General features: G+C 43.0%; 2 protein-coding genes across 4 annotated transcripts in view; one reads left to right on the top strand and one right to left on the bottom strand.

The window, feature by feature from the left end:
• The window catches only part of NUGGC (nuclear GTPase, germinal center associated), a 43,883-nt gene extending 42,948 nt beyond the window's left edge, over positions 1 to 935 (bottom strand). Inside the window, exon 1 of one of the 3 annotated variants that reach the window (XM_036032042.1) lies at positions 807 to 935. The gene's annotated coding sequence lies outside the window, so the exon portion shown is untranslated. The remainder of the gene's footprint in view (positions 1 to 806) is intronic. The other 2 variants (XM_036032041.1, XM_036032040.1) reach the window with 2 other exon arrangements.
• A 3,719-nt stretch (positions 936 to 4,654) lies between these two features.
• ELP3 (elongator acetyltransferase complex subunit 3) overlaps positions 4,655 to 15,294 on the top strand; it is an 87,764-nt gene continuing 77,124 nt past the window's right edge. Inside the window, exons 1-3 of the mRNA XM_028521182.2 lie at positions 4,655 to 4,767; positions 7,823 to 7,922; positions 10,778 to 10,916. Of these exons, the coding sequence (XP_028376983.1) occupies positions 4,749 to 4,767; positions 7,823 to 7,922; positions 10,778 to 10,916 (258 nt within the window). The 5' untranslated portion in view covers positions 4,655 to 4,748. The remainder of the gene's footprint in view (positions 4,768 to 7,822; positions 7,923 to 10,777; positions 10,917 to 15,294) is intronic.

Below are 15,294 nucleotides of genomic sequence, written 5' to 3'. Positions count from 1 at the left end.
CTTAAGCAAACAAGAAAGTAGAATTCACTTTCCCTCAAGAAATGATTTATTTTGTGAAAACCAAGAGAAGGAGAAGAAACAAATCTTCCACATGTGCACGCACGCACACACACACAAATTCCGAGGCTGTGCAGAGCGACTGCCTTCCGAAGAAGGCAGTATGGAAAGGAGGGGAACGAGTAAACTAACCATGAAGAAACCTGACAAACACTTGCCTCAGCCAGGTGAGCAAGGTCAACATCAACAGTCCTAAGTCACGTACATAGCGTGTACTTTTGATGAGATCTGACAAGAACGGCACTTTAATTCTACCTCCCCTAAACTCCTAGCTCTAGTTTAATCATGGGGAAAAAACCTCAGACAGATCTCAGTAGAGGTGAATCCTACAGAATATCTAATCTGTGCTCCTCCAAACCTGACCGGCACTCTTCAGAACCGTCAAGGTCATCAAAAACAAAGGAAGTTTGAGAAACTGTCACAGCCCAGAGGAGCCTAAGGAGACGTGACAAGCAAATGTGATGGGATATCCTGGATGGGAGTCTAAGAACACCAAAAGGACAGTGAATAAAAACTATGACAACCTGAATAAAGCATAGTCTTTAGTTAATAATAATGTTATAAATATTGGTTCATTCACCATAACAAATATGTAACAAATACTAATGTAAGGTAAGAGAGGAAACTGGGTGTAGGTTATAGGGGGACTCTCTGTTCTGTCATCTCAATTTTTCTGAAAGTCTAAAGTCAACTTTTATAAGAAACCAACCATAAGTGACAGCATAAATGACACAAAAGAAATGACTTACCAGGCGTCACTTTCTCTGCTTGGGCTGCAGGGGTCCAGAGCGGAGACAGTAGCAGTTTCCCTGCCCTAGCACAGAACCTGTGGGACCGGCTGGGGCAGGCAGCGCTTTGTGGCCTCGGTCACAAAGTTCACATTTACGCAAGCGGAAATGAAACTGATTTGCCATCAGAGCGTTATTTACAAACAACCTCCTTCCTCAGAAGTTGAATCGTGCTATTTCCTCCCTTTCATTCAAATGGCATAGTACGTGAATCGGGGATCTTACAGTCTTCTCTTACCTATTCCTGCAAGCAGGCAGATATTAGTTCTTTTTCCTTTTTAAGTAGGTTGCAGCTTCCACCCTGCAGCATCCTTTCCTTGAGGGTGAGACTTATCTCGATGGATATGACTTACTTGAGCCTATAGGAAAAAAGCCTGAATCCCAAAAGAGACAGAGCACTGGTTCATACAGCCCCAAATACAAGACCACTGGGAAAGAGGGATGATAGGAGGTGATGAAGATAAACTGATTCTTGATACAAAGTCTTGAAATTCACCACAAATCAACAACTTGGATTATTGGATTGTAGAAATGAGTCATACAGTTTTAAATAACTCCTTCTGGAATTTAAATTTTACACTTATATTTAAAACAGAACAAATATTTATAAAATGCTGTCCAGAAGAGAAGAAAGTGCAACCTATTCCACTTTGCTGGGTCTGACCACTGAAACAATCATGTGAAATACAGGGAAAAGACTGGTCTGTTTGTTTTTTAAACTTCAACCTCAGGCAGTGGTTGACCTTCTAAGGCAGACTCAATCATTACTAGGATAACCCTCAGTAACTGCAGGTATGTTTTTAGTCCAAAGGGAGAATTCAGAAGACAAAGAGGTCAAAAAGAATTAAAGATAGTTAGACTGTGGTCTTAAAAACTGCTTTGAACTTATGTCACGATGGTGTGCTTTATCCATCAGAAAACCATAGAAATATCAATATAAAGTTTAAAACAAAGAAAAACCAATGTGAATACCATCGTTAGCGTTGGATCTTATCTCTGGGTAAAATCACACCTTACACTTATAATTGTGTCCCACATGCTTAGCTCTCCCTCTACTGGCTGGTTCTTGTTTCAATAGTTATCAGAAGTACCTAATAACAAAAATTAATTTTGCTCATTTTTAAAGCTTCTTGGATTCTTTATGATGTTCCTTGATACCTGCTCTTAGACACCCGAATGCTAGGTCTGTTACAAGTGTAGGGAAGCTTACCAGACTGAATTTTCACCGCACTCACTGGAATAGTGAAGCAGTTGAAAGAGAACATCCACAGAGCCCCACCCACCATCACACCCGACTGCCTGTCAGCATCTGCACTCACACGTTCTGCCTTCCACTTTGTTAACAGATTCACCACCCACGTGCCTATCGGAAGCTGATTCCTTCTCTTGTGTACCAGATTTCATCCCCTCTTGTGTACCAGATTTCATCCCCTCTCTCCACCTGCAGGGCTAGGCAGAGCACTTTCTTTCCCCTCTTCTCTCTCTCTCTCTCTTTTAAAAGATTGTATTTATTCATTTTTAGAAAGGGGGAGGGGAGAGAGAAACATTGATGTGAGTGGGAAACATCGACTGGTTGCCTCTGGGAACATGTCCCAACCAGGGGACGGAACCTGCAGCCCAGGCACGTGCCCTGACCTGCAGTCGAACTGGTGACCCTTCACTTTTGTGAGGTGATGCCCAAACAACTGAGCCACACTGGCCAGGGATCCCCTTTTCTCTTAATTCATCAAATTTTCACTCTGCTTTGGATTACTCCCAGAGGCATACACACTTGCTGTTAATTATTCTATTTTAATAAACATACACTCCCTTTGGCCTCAGCTTCCCTGTCAGCTACTACCCCATTTCTCTGGTTCTTATAGGCAAAACGTCTCCAAAGAGTTGTCTAAACTCTCTGTCTCAAATTCCTATCTCTTGATCTATCATAAACCTACTCCAGTCAAGCCTTCACTTCCACCATTCCATGAGACTGTTCTTTAAGTCCCCAGTGATTCTAGTCAATTTGCAATCCTCATCCTACTTGACCCATCATCTGCATTTGACTCGGTGGGTCCATGCCTTTTCCTTAAGACGGTTTCTTCACTTGGCTTCCAGGTAACCACACTCTTCCAGTTTTCTTCCCACCTTCCCAGAGGCACCTGCGTAGCCTCTTCTGCTATTACTCCTCTTCTCTCTTCAATCCGATAATAATAGATCACCCAAAGCTTAGTTTTTGGTCTCTTTCCTCTCTTTTCCATATTCACCCTGTTTTGTAGCTTTAAATTTCACCTCTATGCCTCTGACTCTCAACTGGTATCTTCAGCCCCCAAATTTTCCATGCCTTGCTGTTCACTAAGCATCCCAAACACATGTCCAGATCAGCTCCCTCATCATCCCTTTAAAACCCCACTGCAGCTACAGTCTTCTTCATTTCAGCTAACAGCCATGACATAGTTCCAGTTCTTTGGCCCAAAAGCTTTGATGTCACACTTGACATTGATGTCTCTGTCTTTCTCTCATATCCCACATTTGATTTGTCAGGAAATCTTGTTGAAATTTTCAAAATATAGTCAGAATCTGAATACATCTCACCACGTTCACTGCTTTCTACACTGATTCAAATCGTAATCATTTCTAACCTTATTTAGTGGTTGCCAATGTGGCTGCACACTGGAGTCACCCAAGGATCTTTAAAAAATACTAATGGCTCCCACCCTTGATATTTTGATTTCATTGGTATGGAGTGTGGTCTGAGCACTGGGATTTTTCACTACCCTCCCGGTGGTTCTAAGGTGCATCAAGGTTTGGGGTTCTCCTGGTATGATTATAGCCATCTAATGACTCTCCCCGGCTCTACTCTTCCCCACTCCCCACGGTCTATTCTCAACACAGCAAATAGAAATACTTTAAATTATAAATCATATCATATCTCTGCTTAAAAACTCTCCAATAGATCATGTCACAGTAAAAGCCGAAGGCTTTACAATGGCCTACAATGTCTTACATGAGCTGTGCTTTGCTCCACGCCACTCCATCACTTCTCGGACCTCTGTTGAATGAACTCAGAAAGTCTGGAGGCTTTGCTAATACTAAACGATCGAGATTTATTCAAGGGTCTTAGAGTTTGCAAACTAGAATCACAGCTAGGCAAAAAGCCAGCAATGTTCCAAAAAAAGAAAAAAAGTTAAAAGCTCTTGTAGCAAAAAGCACCTTCTTGGTAATTATTCGTCCTGCAATCTTAGGCCAGGATTGGTCCAGGACAGTTATCAGTCAGATGTCGGGTAGTCAGGATGGTGGCTGTCAGGTGAACTGGAAGATGGGCGTCAAAATGTCTGGTCATATTCAGGGGTCCGGATAATGAATGTGAAGGGGTCTCGGTGGTGTCAGGTGGCTCTATACGTGAGTCCTTCGGGGGTTACTTGGAGGTCCAGCCATCAATGACATGTGCCTTTTATGTGAGACCAAGGTGTCTCAACTGGTCTCAACTGGCGTCAAAGCCTGCTCTGTTCCTTGACTCCTGCCTAATCCCTTCCAAGTTCTGATTTTAGTTTTCATGACACTATGAGACGAGCGGGAGATCGCTCGTCTTCATGCGATCTCCCACACATGTTCCTGCCCAGTCTCCTTTCCCTTTTTCAGAGACCAAGTACACACCGCAGCCTCTACCTGTAAGCTTCGTCCTGTCTCTGAACTACCCAAACCCTGCTTTTAACGCCCAAGCCCCAGGTCCTAAGCTTTGCGCCGCCTCCTCTGGTCCCGCAAGACACCACCGAGGGGCGGGGCGGGCCTTGTGAGCCTCGAGGTCTGCAAGGAGCTTTACGACGCATTTTACGACAAGCGGGGCGCTTGGTGGCTGTCAACTTTCGCGTGGTCCAACTTGCTAGCTACATTACCAGTGGTGGCGGCAACTGCGACGGCGGAGAAATGAGGCAGAAACGGAAAGGTGCGTAAAAGGAGAAAGAGGAAAAGGGGGTTTGGGGTGGCAGGGAAGGGGTGCACACCTGGGCGTCCAGAGCTGAACCATTTGTTTCCCCCGCGGGAATCCGCTGCCTTATCCAGAGTTCCGCCCCCTGGAGTCAATTTTTTCGTCCGCTCCAGCCCTCTGCCTTTTCGTCTTACCTATTGTTCTTTTTAAACCACCCTACCCTACTGTCTTCCTTTTTGGCAATCAGTTGGGATCTTTTCCAGAAGTAGCACAAAAAGCTTTATTGCACGGTATGACCTCCACGTAGTTAACGTGATCGGTCGATTTAACTCATTCTCGGATTCTAATTTGTTAGGAATTTTTTTTTACGAACACGTTGCACGGGGGTTCTTTATTTTCCTGTGCCCCCCCCCGCCCCCAAGGCGTAAGTTAAAAACAACCCTGAATTATTCTTGAACTCTGGGGGACAGTTCTGTTCATTTGTGTTATCTCCGGAGTTAGCGTGGAGGAATTCCATCTTCACTTTCTCAACAGGACGGAGTCAGATTTCAAATATTTTCTCAAAGGTGTTTGCACACTAATTTGAGCAGTCAGTCTGATAGTAACTACCTTTTGTTGAGGCCTTGCTAATAATTTTGAAGTCGATATCCTCCCCATTTTACCAATGAAGCTGAGATTCAAAGAGTTAAATGACTTTTTCAGCCCAGAATTATTCTTGGGACATGGAACTGGTTGGTCAGGCTGTGGCTGTGAAAAACCAACCAACCAACCAACCAACCAACAAAAAACCATCAAGTAAAAAAAAGAAATCTGTTAGTTACTATGCCCCTTGACATCAACTGCAGAATTTTGAAGCAACAAGTGCCCTAGTTCCCTTCAGTTGTCTGTGCCATCCAACCCGACATACCCTGAATTAATTGGTTATCTTCTTTTCTAACTTGCTCCTCAGGTCGGCCAGACAGCTTTACGCTTTTAATTTCATCTATCACCAAACCCTATTAGGTCTTAGAAATTGTCTCTTGACATAGTTTATTCCTCATATTCTGGCTACCGTCCTCCTAACCCACCTTAATCAATAACTAATATTGGAATAGTACTTTGGCTTCCATAGATGTTATTTCAGTTGATTCTAACAATGGCCTTGTGAGATGTATATGTATTATCACAGTTTTGCAGGTAAAGAAATGGAACTTAGAAGTCATTGATGTTCCCATTTTCACACAGCCAGTAGGGGTTGAAAGCTACGGAGGAAGCCTGTCATCTAAGATTTTTACTGCACATAAATCTTGGGTGTTCTTTTTTTTTTTTTTTTACAATGTTGCCTTTCAAGAGCCTTTTGCTTAGTATCCAGATCTTATGTATTTTTCACCTTCTGAATCATTTTTGTATCCTCATTTTTTTCTCTATGTATTTTCTTTAAACATTACTTTCATTTTTTACTTCCAAACTTGGGGATGTGTAGTTCTCCACGGTCTCTTGGACTCCATTTAAATGTCTGCCTAATAGCCAATGTACTCTGTAATCCATTCTTTACTGAACTTCATCAGAAAGCCTGTATTCTGGATAGGCAATGCTTCTTCATACAAAGATAGGTAGTTCCTCTACCCTGCTTTGTTCCCTCTGAATTGGTATCTGTTTTGCCTGTTCAGATCCTGCCCTTTCCTTAAAGATCGCTGTGACTTTTCCTCCATGAAGCCTCTTCTTACTAGTTTACTTCTCTAGTTAATTCTTAATATGCCAAAGGGCTGTACAAGTGGGTTTCAAATCTTTATATTTTTATCATCTGAGTCCTTTTTACCCCTCTAAATAAATTCTTTTGCAGACACTCAGTATTAAACAGGTGAAAGATGAGCTGCTTTGGTTGAAATGGAGAAAGAGACCCTCCCTTTCCATCCTCTCCCCCTTCCTCTGCCTTCACTACTGGCCCTGCCCCTGTTACCTGGCCCGTGAGGTGCTGTGAGGAACTTGGAAGTACCGAGTTACATTGTTTGGAAAGCGTTTAGCCTTTGATTATATATGGACTTTTTTCCTCTTGGATTGTTGTGTTAGCCTTGTAGCTTGGTACAGTGAAAAAACCATGGCCGTTGTGTAGAAAAGACCTGGATTTGAGTTTTAACTGTGCCATTTGCAGTGGCATCTTAACTTGCCTTAGTTTTCACATCTATAAAGTGGGATACCAGTATACCTTCTAGGGTTGTGAGGTTTCAGATGAGATGAAGTAAATGAAAGGGCTTCGTAGCTGCCAGGCTTTCTCACCAGTGCTTCTTCCTAGAGACTTTGTTATCACCGAACACTAGCTTTCTCAAGGACAGGAAACGTGCTTGCTCACAGCTCCCAAGCTGAAATCTCAGTTCTCATCGCTGAAGAGAGACTGGTATTTTTTGCCTGGAGGAGAAGAGCTCACATGGGCCTGACTTGAGTAGGTGCTGGCCCTTGAATGAATCAGCCACGATTGCAGGAATGGGAGTGTGTAAGGACACGTCAGCTTCTGCTGTTGCCTTTTAGATGAGAAGGGGGCCTCCGTTGCCATGAGAGGGTTGTGATGGTGGACAGACTATATCTTAAAGATGCATTAAGATCCTTAGACAAGTATAAACCCACGTCTTTTCTATTACAAACTAAGTACTACCTTGGGTTTGAGTTTCACCTTTACCCCTTGATAGCATTTTCGTGGGACAGACATATGTTCCCGTTCTATCTCACTCTGTTCTGAGAATCGGATGTACTCACATTTGTAAATGTAACTACAAATCTGGAGATAAAGGGAAGATAATTTAATTACTGGGGCCTTTCCTGTGCAATCAGGTTCTTTCTCATCATGTTTGTCTCTATCATTCTCGCGGTGTATGTGCTTCTAAAGTGAGCTCTTTCCATATATAGGTGAGACCGTGTTTGTTTTAAATTAAAGGTACAAAAGATACGATCATGTTGTAAACAGTAGGAGTTTAGCATCTCATGAACTTGAGCTATATTTGCATGGTTGGAATGATTTTGGAAAGAAAACTGCTAATAAAAAAAGTCTTTACTGAATAATGTGATTTTTTTTTTACATTGTTAAATATTATCTTTCCAGGAGATCTCAGCCCCGCTGAGCTAATGATGCTGACCATAGGAGATGTTATTAAACAACTAATCGAAGCCCATGAACAGGGGAAAGACATTGATCTAAATAAGTAAGTGGAGCCCTGACTGGTGTGGCTCAGTGGGTTGGGTGTCCTCCTGCAAAGCAAAAGGTTGCCAATTCAGCTCCCGGCACATGTTTGGGTTGGGGCCTGAGAGAGGCAACTGATCGATGTATCTCTCACATATTGATGTTTCTCTCCCTCTTTTTCTCCCTCCCTGCCCCTCTCTTTAAAAAATAAATAAAACTTTTTAAAAAATAAGTAAGTGGATCTATAAAATAGAAGTCAGTCTTATTCTTAAATAGTAGATCTCTTATAAAATTATCAAATTCTGTCATGGCTGGTGTGGCTCAGTGGATGGAGTGCTGGCTTGCCAACCAAAGGGTCACCAGTTCGATTTCCAGTGAGGGCACATGTCTGGGCTGCGGGCCAGGTCCCCAGTAGGGGGCCTGTGAGAGGCAACCACACACTGATGTTTCTCTCCCTCTCTTTCTCCCTTCCTGCCCCTCTCTCTAAAATAAATAAATAAAATCTTTAAAAAATAAAATAAAATTACCAAATTCTACTTGTTTCCTATCTTATGTTTTGTTTTGTATTGTTTTGTTTTACCTGAGAATTTAGCCTTCGGCCCTGCCCTGCCCCTGGGTGTTTACTGTATCCCAGTCAGTGTTAGTAGTGCATTGTATATATTAACTCAGTTGATTCTTTCAAAAACTGTGTGAGGTAGGTACTCATCATCATTGGACAGATGGGTACTATGAAACAGAAAGGCTAAATAATTTGTCCAAGAGCAAATGATGGGCAGAGCTGGGATTTGGAATTACGTCGTCTGTTTCCAGAACTCCGCTCTTCTGTGGTGGGTGACTTCACATCCTCCTTCCCTTCCCTACTCTTCTCCGCAGTCTCAGGGGAGGCGGGAGCCCTCTTCTGGGACAGCCTCCCTTGATCCAATCCAACCCTTATCCACTTAAAACTCCCTTGACACGTTCATCCACTTCTCCGCAGTTATGTCCAGCTTTGGCTTTGCCGCACCCTCAAATGAGAGTGGTCTTCCATCTCTGCCTCTGTATTTTCCACTGTATTTTCACTGTATAAACCTACCCTAATGAAAGGGCTCTCTCCCTACCCTGGGGCTGGCGGTGATCTAATCACCACGTGCATGACCTTTTGTCTGTTACTTGAGACGCTGTAATGTTTGACCTCTTCCTTGGAACATTGTGCTTATTTAATAAATATTTGCTAAAAGAATAAGTATTCTTTTTTTGACTATGAAGACATATTTTAATCTTTTTTGTACACCACGTCTTTAGCAGTTGTTTCCCTTTGTTGACTATATTCCTAATTATACAACTCTTGTTTCTAGTGAGCATTTCTACTTCCTGTACCTTTTTGTCATTCTCTTTAACTTAGACATCTAAAGCTAGCATCTTCTTTAAAGCCAGTTTCCACTCAGACATCCTCTTTGATTAATTGTTAACCTTCACCCACGCTTGAAGCCAGTGCCATCTTTGAATCTTTTCCTCCGGTCCAGTTAGGGCCTGAAGTTCGCCTGCTCTGGCTTCTTCATGACTCTCACGCTGATGCCCACCACCGACTCCCTGCTCCGGCTCTTTCAACTGAGGTCTGGACTGCTGCCGTCGTCTGTGCTGTCGGTCCCCTTTCGGCTCCCGCTGGGCTGATTTCCTTTGTCTTACCTTTTCGTGTGTCATCTCCCTGCGTAGGAGCTTCAGCACGTAATGTAAGGCCTCGCAGTCTGGCTTCAGTTCACTCTTCCATCTTTTTAAACTTCCGTACTTTTACATTGAAGATCTTTTGCTTTTTGTCAAAGTTGGCCTACCCATAGTTCTTAAAAGGTGTGTATTTTTGTTTTTGCATCTTCACAGAAGCCATCCTGTTTGCTCCCAGTGTCATCTCCATGTTTGCTCGGAGTGTCTGGAGCCTGATCTTGTTTCTCTGCCTGTTTTCCAAGAATATCTCCCCAGTACATGTCGAGTTACTCTCCTGAATGCTCGAAGCACTCGTGTGTGTGTGTGTGTGTGTGTGTGTGTTACCATACATATTTATTTTCGTTCATGCCTGTCTGCAAACATGGAGCATGAAATGACTGTGCCTTCTCCCTCCTCACACACCAAGTCCCTAGGTGTTCTCTTATATATATCAGGTACTCAGTTAACAGTTGTAGAAAATGATGGAAACACCTCAGAATATTTTCAGATGGGTTAAAAATGAGAAGTTAAGGTGACAGTGTAAGGAATGATTCATCAAGATAAAGTTACTTCTGGGGGTGAGGGCAGGGTTATACTCAGGAAGGGGGCAAACGGGTATTCAGAAGTTCTGATCATATTCTATTTTTTGAGGTGTGGTTGCACAAGTGGTTGCTTTATAATAGTTAAAGTATATTTATATGTCCTTTATGTGTATGATATTTTGTATTAGAAGTTTTTAAATACTTTTGCACAGCTGTCCTTTACTTGTTTGGTCTGAGACAGCGGTTTGCAGCCAGCTGTGATCCGCCCCTCCCTGTGGACGTTTGGCAGAGTCCGGAGACGGTTTTGGTTGTTGAGCAGGAAGAGGAGAGCTAATGAGTAGGGGCTGACGGTGCTGCTCCACGCCCCCCAGTTGTGGGGGACTGAACGGTCCCCATAGTGGAATTCAGGTTTCCAAATGCGGTAGTGCTGAGGTTGAGAAAAGGGTAGAGTGCTTTGAAGCTGTGCCCCTATTTTGAACAAGACTTACATGGTGTCACTGTCTGGGCCCCCAATGTTCATGGGCATTAAAGCCACTATTGTTATCTGGTGAAAGGATGGGGAGCGACAGGACTTGATGGTATTATTTGTAGGTTATCCTTTTGGTAGCTTGTCCTTGAAATATTGTGATCTTGATCATGCTGGATGCTTTACTTTCAGGGTGAAAACGAAGACAGCTGCCAAATACGGCCTTTCGGCACAGCCTCGCCTGGTGGACATCATTGCCGCAGTCCCGCCTCAGTATCGAAAGGTCCTGGTCCCCAAGTTGAAGGCCAAACCCATCAGAACTGCCAGTGGGGTGAGTGCTGTTGTTCATGTAATGTTGTCTGTGTATCTGTCCTGCCAGAAAGCCCTGCCTCCATGAATGACCCAGGTAGTGAGGTGGGGGTGAGGGGATTCAGGCAGACGTAGTCTGTATGCTGTGAGGCATGCTGGAGTGGAGGTGTGTGCAGAATGCTAGGAGGGCACAGAGAGGGGAAAAATTCATTGTGCTTAAAAGAGGAAATGATGTTTTGTGTCTTTAAAAGTATAGATTGAGGCTTGGTGATTTTGACAGTGTGATATTGTTGGTCATATTAAGCTTGTGGCTTTCAAAATAATTGCTGTTTAGAAAAGGCACTGTTAAAAGGTAATTAATGGTTGCTGACCTTCCGTAGATGGTAACTGTGCAAGGTTGACACGACAGGGAGGGCCACGGAGTGCAGAGGACAGAGACATCCTTTCAGTTGAAGGGACCAGGGAGAGCCCAGAAGTGTGGAGCTTGCAAGTGATCATGCCTTTGGGAGAGAACTCGGGACGTTGGGTTGAAAAGCCAGCTTGTAAAAGGCCTTAAATGTCCACCAAAGAAACTGGACAGTAGGGAACTATAAGGATTTTCGAGAAAAGGAGTGGTATGAACAAAACAGATATTCAGAAAATTACTTTGGATACAAGATGTAGGGCAGGTTAGAGACAACAAAACTAGTGAGGATAGTCTGGGTTTGACCTGGGTGTGAAGTGGCGAGAGCCTGCATTAGGGTAGGGGCTCTAAGAGGAACAGGATGAGTGTGAGAGAGAGGATCTGGACCCTCGTAAAATAGGGAACCCAGAGTTGAATTCTGTGTTCCTGATGTGACCTAAGATGGCCATTCTGTTATTTGAATGAGAGTGTTATGTTTCTCATGATTGCAGCTTGTGTTGACTTGTTTGGGGGCCGTATCTCCTGGGTTATATCACTTTTGCGGCTAATTAAGTACCACCAGTCCTGGTCTTTTCTCCTTTGTACTCAAGTGTTTTTATTTTCTTTGTACCTAGTGGAAAGGCTCTTTAAAACCAGTATTTCCAAAGCTCTCACCTCCCCCCCTTTTCCACAAAGGGCAGCCAGTTTTAACTCTTAGCTGATCACTTGGCATTTACTTCCACATCCCTAAATAATACGCTTTATAGATTGTCTTGAATGTTGGGGTTCTGGCATTATGAATGAGCTTGCCGCTATGGACGACAAAGATTGAGCAACCTTTCAGCCTGATATGCTTGGCTTTTATAGCCCCGTCCTCTCTGCTCCTCCTCCTGCCTCGCTTCATTTCTTTGAGGGCTACTCTTACTGTGCTTGCCTCTAAACATTCATGCTTTCCGTGGTGATGTCACTCATTAACTCCAGCTCCGACCTCTCTTCAAGCCAAGCTCACGTCACATTGCCTGATAGACATCTCTCCTTCGGCTGGCTGCCTGTAGATACTCGAGTGTAACCTAACCCAGACTGACCTCAGACGTGCTCGTTCATGCTTCTTGTCCGCATTAGTTCCCAGTGCCCCCCCTCACTCGGTTTCCAAAAGACACGAGGTGTGTCATCCATTTCTGCCACCACTGGTACGAAGGTTTTGGCTTTTATTAGTTCTCGTTTAGATTATTTCAGTCATTTCTTAACTGGTCTGCTTTGTCGTGCCTGTGCCAAACCTGTCTTCTGCAGTGTCACCAGAGTGACATCTGTTCACACGCTCACAAGCACACAGCTGACTGTCCTCCTCTGTGTGCTGCACATCCTAACCGCCATGCTTTTATTCCTGCTGCTACCCTGGCAGGGCTTTGTTTTTATGTTTGTTTGTTATGGTGTAGTCTTGGGTTTACAGAAAAATGGAGCAGAAAGTACACAGAGTTTCCACATACTTCCTTGTCCTTCTCCCAGATTGCCCTATTATTAATACCTCGCATTGGTTGGGTGCATTTGTTATAATTGATGAACCAGTATTATTACATTATTATTAACTGAAGCTAATAGTTTTTACATTAGGGTCACTCATAGTGTTGTGCATTCAATGGGTTTTACCACATGCATGATGCCATGTGTCGTATGGAATAGCTTCGCTGTCTTAACTCTCTTCTATTCATCCTGTCCCCTGCTCCAAACTTCTGGCAACCACTGGTCTATTTATTGTCTCCATACTTTTGCCTTTTCCAGAGCGTCATGTAGCTGGAGTCACACAGTATGTAGCCTTTTCAGATCGGCTTCTTTCATTTAGCAATATGCATGTAAGGTTATGTCTTGTTAGTAGATTGATAGTTCATTTGTTTTTAGTGCTGAATAATATTCCACTGTCCATACCACAGTTTGTTCGTTCACCCATTGATGGACATCCTGGTTGCTTCCAGTTTTTGGAAGTTGTGAACAAAGCTGCTATAAATACTTGTGTGAAGGTTTTTGTGTACTGTAAGTTTTCAATTCATTTGGGTAAATACCTAGGAGTGTGGTTGCTGGGTCATAAGATAAGACTGTTTAGCTTGTAAGAAACTGTCAAAATGTCTATACCATTTTGCATTCCTATCAACAGTGAATGAGGCTTCCTGTTGATCCACATGCTTGTCAGCATTTGGTATTGTCAGTTTCTGGATTTTGGCCATTCTGGTAGGTGTGTGTAGTGCTGTCTTGTTTTCATTTGCAATTCCTGAATGCTGTATGATGTTGAATATATTTTCATATGTTTATTTGCTATCCATCTTTTTTGTTGGGGTGTCTGTTTAGCTCTTTTGCCCTATTCCTAATTGGGTTATTTGGGGGGGGGGTGAAGTTGTAGGGATTTTTTATATATTGAAGATAGGTGTCTTTTATCAGGAGAGGTATTTTACAAATGTTTTCTTCCAGTCTTGTCTGTGGCTTGTCTTTTTATTCTCTCCACAGTATCTTTCTCAGAGCAGAACTTCCAAGTCTTAATGTAGTCCAACTTCCAGGTTTTTTCTTTCATGGATTGCACTTTTGATGTTGTATGTAAAAACTCTTGGCAAAACCAAGGGCCTCCTGTGCTATATTCTAGAAGTTTTATAGTTTTGCATTTTATATTTAGGTCAGTGATGTATTTTAAGTTTGTATTTGAGGGGTTTTTTGTTGTTGTTATTTTGTTTTTTGCATAAAACACTGTAATTATTATCCTTTATTAGTAGGTCACTATTAATTACAACAGTAGCTACTGTATGTTGCCCACCTGCTACATCCCAGCCACTGTGCTGGTGTGTTTTCTGATTTAATCCTCAGAACAGTTTTGAGAGATAGGTAAGTATCGTCTTCATTTTCCAAAATTGAAAAATGCACAGTAAGGGGCAGAGAAAAGATTCACACCTACACCTCTCTGGCTGACTCCAAAGTCATTGCTTGTTCTACTCTATCAGTAACTTTTTAACTATATCACACAAAACCACAAGGCTCCTTAGCAGTTCTGCCATGGAGAATAGCGCAGAGAAGCTGTGGGAGCAGGTCTCATCTCCACTTCGCCCAGGGCTGCTGTTGCTTTTAATCTTCCTTATAAATTGGGGTTCTGGGTAAAATGGACTTGAGAGGAGAATCCTGCTCCTTAAAAGCGTTTGGGGACAACTGCGCACCGCTTCCTCGGCCCCCGCCTTGTCAACTCAGTCAGCTCTCGCTCGGCGTGGTTGTCAGCCCCGGGAGGGCTTTCCTAACTCCCCCGGTCCGGGCCAGTTTGTTCCTTTCTTCTGGCGTTCTTAGTGTTTCCCACATGCACGTGGTATTGAAGTAGCCTGTTCCTTTTAAAAAATATTTATTGTTTATGCTACTACAGTTGTCCCTCTCACTCCCCCTCACCCCCCCATCCAGCCCACCCCCCCACTTCCACAGTCAGTCCCCAACTGTTGTGCATGTCCGCGGGCTCCTCCTATGTGTTCTTTGACTAATCCTTCACCTTCTTTCAGTCTATTTCTATATGACTTGAAGTTTTGCTAGGTAATATGGTTTTAGAGGGCAGAGGCAATGCATTAATATTTTTGAAGTCTCAGGCCCCACCTGCTTTGTGTAGCTCAGAACCTGGCCTGTCTCGTCGGCCCTCAAGAAAACGTCGTTGAATCAGATTGACCTCATCAGCGGTGTATGTGGTCGTGTCTCATTTTAAATAAAAACATTTGTTTCAAACTCTTAGTTTTTTAATTCAGATCTGAAAGGATATATATTTGGGGGGTTCTCTAGGTCATTACTCTATGACTTGTTATATTTTAATAATTTTTATTATGAAGGAAAATCACAAACTTACAGGGAAGTTAAAAGTCCAGTACAAAGAACATTTTCCAACTCAGTCATTTAAAGAGTGAGTTGTGAAACCCATGGCTTTGAAAACTTCAGTGCATATTTCTTACACACAAGGACGTGTTCTTACATCACCACAATACAGCCATCAAAATCAGGAATTTCACACTGA

Source organism: Phyllostomus discolor, chromosome 8 (assembly GCF_004126475.2).
Source record: "Phyllostomus discolor isolate MPI-MPIP mPhyDis1 chromosome 8, mPhyDis1.pri.v3, whole genome shotgun sequence".
Classification (NCBI taxonomy): Eukaryota; Metazoa; Chordata; class Mammalia; order Chiroptera; family Phyllostomidae; genus Phyllostomus; species Phyllostomus discolor.
Note: the sequence above shows the minus strand (reverse complement) of the source record. Positions and strands in the feature narration are given on the sequence as shown.